The following is a 6781-nucleotide window of genomic DNA, read 5'->3' as shown; positions in this document are numbered from 1 at the left end:
CGTGGTTCGGGCGTTCCCGCGCTGGTGGCCCCTCCCCGCCCGGTGCCGCCCCCGTCCCGGCGGGGCGGAGCGCTCGGTCCCCGTCCGTCCGTCCCCCCCCCGGCAGAATCGGGGCGGGCGGCGGGATGTGCGGACGGACGGCCTGTTCCTTGGGGGCCGAAAACCTCCGCCGGGCCTGCGCCTATCGCGATAGCCGGGGCCGGCAGCGGCAGCCCGAGTGGATCCGGGCGGAGCGGTACCGGCCCTCCTACAACAAGGGCCCGCAGTCCAGCGGCCCGGTGCTGCTCTCCCGACGGCACCTCCAGCAGGTACCTCCCTCCCTCCCTTCCTTCTCTCCCTTCGCCAACCGAAACAAGGGCTCCCGGCGCCCCATCCTGGCTGCCGCCGTATCCCGGTGGGCTTAAACGGGAGCTTGGCCGGGCGGTGGGGACGGGGTCGTGCCGCCCGGGGTGGTGGGTACCCAGCCTGAACGGGACCGGCTTGTTTGGCTTCTCTTGGCGCAGCGGCAGGTATTGAATTCAGTACGTGGCAGGTATTGAGTTTTCTAGTTACAAAGATGTCTCCTCCTGTGAGTATTTACGTGTTCCTTGGTGGGGGGGGGGTGTCAGTACCATGCTTCCAGCATAGCGTTATATTTTCTGCAAAAATTCATATATAAATAACTAACTGTGGTAGAGTTATAGAATTATAGACGTTCCCCAACGTCTATAATGGCTCTACTGGTTTTATTCTGCTTTCCTGAGGCTTTTTTTTTTTTTTTTTTTCATTTCATAATGCTGCAGAGAGTGTCCGGGTCACTTCGGTAGGGGAGGGTAGAGAGAGAAAAAAAAAAAAAAAAAAAAAAAAAATCTCAACTTCAGAGCTGTAAAATAGCAGTACACCTGTGGTGACCGTTATCCCGGCTAATTTAAGCCTCGCCAGAGCTCACCCAGACAACCTGAGCAGCCTGTACGGCCGTGTGTGCATCTCGTTGGGTTTCCGCAGAAGAGATGCCCGGTGAACTGCTGCTCTTCCGTGTTCAGCGGGGTGAAGCTGGGTGCGCTGAATTGAAACACCCCAATCTGGGCTCCCCCCCCCACACCCAGCTCTTCCTCCCCTGGCCGGTGGGACAGCAAAAGGGGCCACTGCGATCCGCAGCCGTTACCGGCACTGGGGATGGGGTGGGATGCCTCGGTGGGGGCTGCTTTGGAGTGATGCCGTTGGGCATCCATCATACCTTCCTTTCCTGCCCTGGGGTCCCACATCCCCCCGAGCGCCGCTGGTAAGTTGATGGAGCAGAGAACATGGGGTTGGGAGCGTGATAGGGGTCACGGGCAGACACCCGCTGGGTTGTCCCTCTCCGTTCAGCTGTTGGGACACTGCGCAGTGTAACGTGCCCCTTTTTTGCCACTCCTCGTCTGTGGGATGCTCTGGAAGACTTCATAAAACTGGGCATGTACATGTCCCTATATATATATATATACACACACCCCTATAGTAGGTATATGTATACCTCTACTGCGGTTCTTTGGGAGCAGATGCCCCCGGGGCCTCGCCGGCCCCCGCTGTGCCCTGCCCGGGGCTGGCAGCTGCGGGCAGAAAGTGAGAGGGAGCTGGGGGAGAAGTGAAAGCCGCGAGGTGTTTCCATCGTCCCAAGGCAGACGGTATGCAAAGCGCAAAGGAGTGAGAGTGCACCCAGCCAGCAGAAATCACGTTATTAAAATGAAGGTGAGGCTTACGTCCTGTGGGACGCTCGCTTTTTAAAGAGGAAAGTTTTGAGGACCTTGGAGCGTGACGTAACTGTTTACCTAAGGGCTTGGGAGCTCACGTGTCCAGGCACTTCCCGCTGGAGAAAAACTGCGTTCGTTCCTCCGGAGCTGTTGGGCAAGCCTCGCGGAGACACTGTTATTTATTCCTGAAAAATATTCTTGGGCTTTCTGCTGCAGATTAATTCTTACAGCAAAGCCGTTAAGAATATGCAAAGGGTTATAATTAGTGGCTATTTCCGCATGGCTGGTGAGTGGCATCCCTGCAGAGGAGCAGCTCTGGTGCTGGGGGCACTGCGAGCCCCAGCTGGGTTCTGGGCAGGGACGCTGGCCTCTGCTCCCCTTGCAGGGGGAGGAGCCCCTCTCTCAAGCCGTGGGGATGCTCGTGGTCCCTGCAACATGTCCTTGACCCGAGGTGTTTCTCCGTCTCGTTCAAAAGGATGCCGACTCCTCCGAGCGGGTCCTCATGGACATGCGCTGGGGCCTGGTTCCCTCCTGGTTCAAAAAGGACGACCCTTCCAAAATGCAATTTAATACCTCCAACTGCCGCAGCGATACCATGCTGAAGAAGTCCTCCTACAAGGTGAGTTGCTGCTGCCTTTGTGTCCAGCTTGAAGAGCTCGCGTAGTCGGCAAAACCAGAGCCGAAGCCTCTCCCTAGCGAGTACCGGCCTCCTGCTGCAGAGGGGAGTTCGGTCCCTGCGCTGTGGAGCTGGCGGATCTCATTAAAGTAGAAGAACTGAAAAGGCTGTTGCTGGTGAAGCTCACCTTTCATCCCAGCGCTGGTGGTGGCGTTTGTGCGCCCCGTGGGGCAGCATAGGGGAGCCCCAGGAGGGAGCGGGGGGGCTGGGTGGTCCCAGCGGCCCCCATCCTCCCTTGCAGCCTGCTCGGGGCTGCTCTTCACCCCTCGCTTGTGTTTTCTCTCCCCCAGGGTGCTCTCCTCCAGGGCAAGCGCTGCGTGGTCCTGGCAGATGGCTTCTACGAGTGGCAGCAGCAGAGCGGGGGGAAGCAGCCGTATTTCATTTACTTCCCCCAGACCAAGGACGCTGTGGTACGGGGTCCCTCGCCATGTCTGAATGCTCTGAGGCCCTGCTCCCTCCTGGGAAAAGCTCCCTTCCCTCCGGCCGTGCCCGTCTCTGGGGGTCTCCCTTTCCCAACGGGGTTCCGTTCCAAGGCAGGCTTGCACCCTGGCATCCCTCTGCGGCCGGCGGTCCCCCAGCTGTAAATGGTGCCACAGCGTCCCCGCCGTCACGCTGGCTGCTCCCCGCATGCCGGGTATTTGCATGGGTGGGTGGTGTGTCTCGCAGGGGACTGGGCTGGGAGTTTCGCTGCCTCTTTCCTTCAGCTGAGCCGGCGGCCGGGATGTTCAGAAGCGGAGGAGGGCGCTGGCTTGCCCTGGAAGGCGCTCCTGCTGCTTCTCCTGGCGTTACCTCAAATTAGTGGAAGGGCTCCTGGAAAGCCCTCAGATTAGTGCAGTTCATGACTGAGACTGACGAGCCACGGCACCGGCCAGTCTGCGATGTTTTGGCTGCCCGCGGGTCGGCACTGACCGGGGCGATGGGGCCTCTCTTCTGTAGGCCGAGGAGAAAGAGGGAGAGGAGGAATGGAGAGGCTGGAGGTTGCTCACCATGGCTGGAATTTTCGACTGCTGGGAGCCACCGGCGGGAGGAGAAATGCTGTACACTTACACCATCATCACCGTGGATGCCTCCAAGGACGTGAGCTTCATCCATCACAGGCAAGTGAGAGCCGGGGGCGGGGGGCTGCAGGGCGGCGGGGGGGTGCGGGAGGAAAGCTGCGCCTCCAAACGCTGGTCTGGCAGCAGGCAGGCAGGGAGCCCTGCCACCTCCTGATGCCCTGGGAGACAAACGCTACAACATTACCAGCTTGTTTCGGGTCACCGGCTCACGCCCTTTCCATAAATCACCATCTTTGTGCCCTGGCGGGTGGCGGTCAGAGTTGGATCGCTCTCTGGAGTTGGATTGCTCTCCGGAGTTGGATCGTTCTCCGCCTGACTAGGGCTTGGCAGTCAACCCCTCCGCCTCTTCCAGCAAAGCAGCTACCTGGGCAAAGCGAACGCGTGCTCTGCCTTGAAGAAGAGCATCCCACTGCTTTGATTTTCCCCCCGTTCCCCCCCGAGCTGCCGGCTCCTTGCTAACGTACAAGCCCAGCTTTTGCCACCCGGCTCTGCCATATGGGCACTGGGCTTTGGCTCTGACTGCCGTGTCCCCTAGGATGCCAGCCATCCTGGACGGGGACGAGGCCATCAGGAAATGGCTGGACTTTGCCGAAGTGCCAACCCAAGAAGCGGTTAAACTCATCCAGCCCACGGAGAACATCGTCTTCCACCCAGTCTCCACCTTTGTCAACAGCGTCCGCAACAACGCGCCCCAGTGTCTCGCACCCATCGAGCTGGGAGCCAAGAAGGTGAGCGCTGGGGGGGTTGGCAGGGGAGGGCTTGGCCACGGTGATGTCCCCAAGCGGGGATGATGGTGCCGGGCTGCAGGAGGGGCAGCAGCAGGCGGCATCTGCAGGGCATGGCTGTGCTTGATGCTGGAGCAAAGAGCCCCCGACAGATTCCCTTCCCTCCACTTCCAGAAACAAACCGTCACCCCGTGCCAGGATTTCTCTGCCAAATGAGCCAAATTCCATGTGAATTGGGGCTTGGAACAAGCCTGTTCCCGGCAGCCCGGGGAACCTCCTGCAGATGTGCCTTGATTGCTCCAGCCTCCCCGTCCTGCTCTGGACCAGCTCTCGCAGTCGGCTGCCTGCCCTGCTCTCGCTCTGCTTCTGACTTCTCTCCCGCTGTCTTTTGTCTCTCCAGGAGGCCGAAGCCACCCCGAGCAGCAAAACGATGCTGGGCTGGTTAAAAAACTCCCAGGAGGGTTCTCCCCAGAAGAAAGAAAATGATTTGCCCAGGTGGACGAGCCAGTTCATCCACAGCCCTTCGCCCAAGAAAACCAGTGCAGATATCCTGCAGCAGTGGCTGGGGAAGGAGGGACAGCCGGCTGCGAAGAAGCGCAAGGCTTAGGCACCAGCTGGGATGATGGCTGGCCATCCTTTTTCCTTCTGATTTTCCTAAGCAGAACGAGGAATGGTGGTGGGTTTGTTTTTTTTTTTGGAAAGCTTTGCAGACTGGTGTTGAGATTCTCCAGGCCTCTCAGGTGTTGATCCGATGCTCTAGGTTGTTGTCTCTGTTCTTCGTGTCGTGTTAAAGGTTGGTGTTTGTCTTTAAAGCTTTTGGCTTTGTCTTGTGCTGACGGGAGTGAATATAACCTGCTGGCCTCCCTCCCTGCCAGTCGCTCGTGAGGACCGGAGATGATAAAGCCCTGAGGACCATCTCAGCCGGCTGGGGAGGAGCAGCTTCTGCCTTCTCACAGTGTCCGTGTCTCCTTCTTCTGTTTTCTTTTCTTTTCCCTTTTTTTTCTTTGGTGTTAAACGGGTACCTCTTTTTCCATTTAATTCCACATCGCTTCTGTACAAATTCCTTTCTGGTACTCTTGCCCTCAAAAGACGGCTGCGGTGCAGAGGAAGGTGCAATAGATACTAGGAGGAAACCCCAGGCTGGGAAGATCTGCTGGAGTCATCCCGCGCTGCACCGGCGTTGCCACCTGCATCCTTGGCTCCTGCCCAGGGAGGTGTTTGAGCGGCGCCGGGGGGGAACGGGACTTTTCTTGGGTTCCCCTGCGGGCAGCGGGGGTGGGACAGCCTGTCTTGGTCACGTTGTTTGTACGATCGTTTTTGTTAATGGGATTTGGAGACTTAGAGAGGATTTTCGTGGTCTGTGGAGGGATGCGCTCCGCCTGGTTCATAAAGGTCGTTCATTAAAGCCCAGATAACCAAAGTGCCGTTACAGACCAGCCTAGGGCGGTTGGTTTTGAGGTCAGGGATTTTGTCAACAGAGCCAGATGTTGCAGACCAAAAAGCCTTACACGGTGGCACCCTTGCAGTGCTTCATTTGTATTGGAAAAAATAAAATGGGATTCACTGGCTGACTGCGCAGTGCCCTTGTCCGTGTGCGTGTCCGTGTCCCCCTTGCCCACCCCAGCCCCTTGCCCCCGTTTCTGTGTCTCCTCTCCAGCTGCTGAGGCAGAGACCAGCTACCTGCTGCTGAGCTCTCAGGGTAGAAGTAGGGCCGTGTTGCTGGAGCATTTCCGTTTGCCAGTGGAATGTATTCCCTGGGGATTTATTTCAGGGCACCTCTCGAATGATCCGTCCCTGGGGAGCCGCAGGAGCAGCTGTAGCTGGGGCTCGTCCCTGGGGAGGGTCAGTGGAGCCAGAGCAGGAGCTGCAGGACGGGCATCTGGGGAGGGCCAAATCCGTCTCTGAATCCCTCGCGTGCCACGGAGGCGGCTGAGCCCAGAAGGTCTCCTGGCTTATGGGAAGCTGGGGTGGGATTAGGATTTCCAGCCAGAAAGCCTGTTGCTCGCTGGCTCCTCCTCGCTCCCACTGTGACTTGAGGCAAGAGAGTCGCTGCATTAGCAGCTCCTGGCAGAATAAATAGTTCTTCATGCGCTGGGGCTGTCACCTTGGTGCCTGTACTTGCAGGAGCCATGAGGGAGGTTTCTCTCCCTGCCTGGCCATCACTCCTCCAGCATGAGCAGCTCAGCTGCCCTGGCCCGGTCGGTGCTAACTGCAGATCAGGCTTTTCCAAAGGTCACTACCGGCTCGTCTCAAATTCGTTTCAGGTCTCCAGTTGCTGTGGAGGGAGTGAAGATGCTGAGCACGAGCAGGGCATGCTCACCTTTCCCCGCTCTGGGGAACGTAATCCTTCCCTTGGGGAGGCATGGGCGGATGCAAAGATGCAGGGCACAGCTTATCTCCCTCCGGGCTGTGAGCACCGGCGGCGGCGGCGGCAGCAGCGTCACCAATTAAAAAACTGTGCTGAGGGTTTAATGAGAAGTTGTTATTGCCGAACCTTTAAACCGGAGCCTGGCTGCTCGCCTGCCGCCGTTTGCAGCGGTTGCTTCTACCTGGCAAGGAGATGACCGCGCTCAACCCAGCGTGACCTGGGCCCAAAAGCTGGCGTGGGAGCAA

The 6781-nt window shown here is 58.5% G+C and overlaps 1 protein-coding gene across 1 annotated transcript; it reads left to right on the top strand.

Annotated features, from left to right (window-relative positions):
* The first annotated feature begins 1 nt into the window (after position 1).
* HMCES (5-hydroxymethylcytosine binding, ES cell specific) lies at positions 2-5751 on the top strand. The gene is made up of 6 exons (XM_063347616.1): positions 2-308; positions 2185-2328; positions 2676-2795; positions 3322-3482; positions 3979-4171; positions 4569-5751. Exons 1-6 carry the CDS (start codon positions 126-128, stop codon positions 4773-4775), a joined length of 1008 nt encoding a protein of 335 aa, XP_063203686.1. The 5' UTR covers positions 2-125; the 3' UTR covers positions 4776-5751.
* The last annotated feature ends 1030 nt before the right edge of the window (positions 5752-6781 follow it).

The sequence above is a fragment of the Chroicocephalus ridibundus genome, chromosome 10 (genome assembly GCF_963924245.1).
Source record: "Chroicocephalus ridibundus chromosome 10, bChrRid1.1, whole genome shotgun sequence".
In the NCBI taxonomy this organism is placed as follows: domain Eukaryota; kingdom Metazoa; phylum Chordata; class Aves; order Charadriiformes; family Laridae; genus Chroicocephalus; species Chroicocephalus ridibundus.
This window is presented reverse-complemented; position numbering and strand designations above follow the sequence as displayed.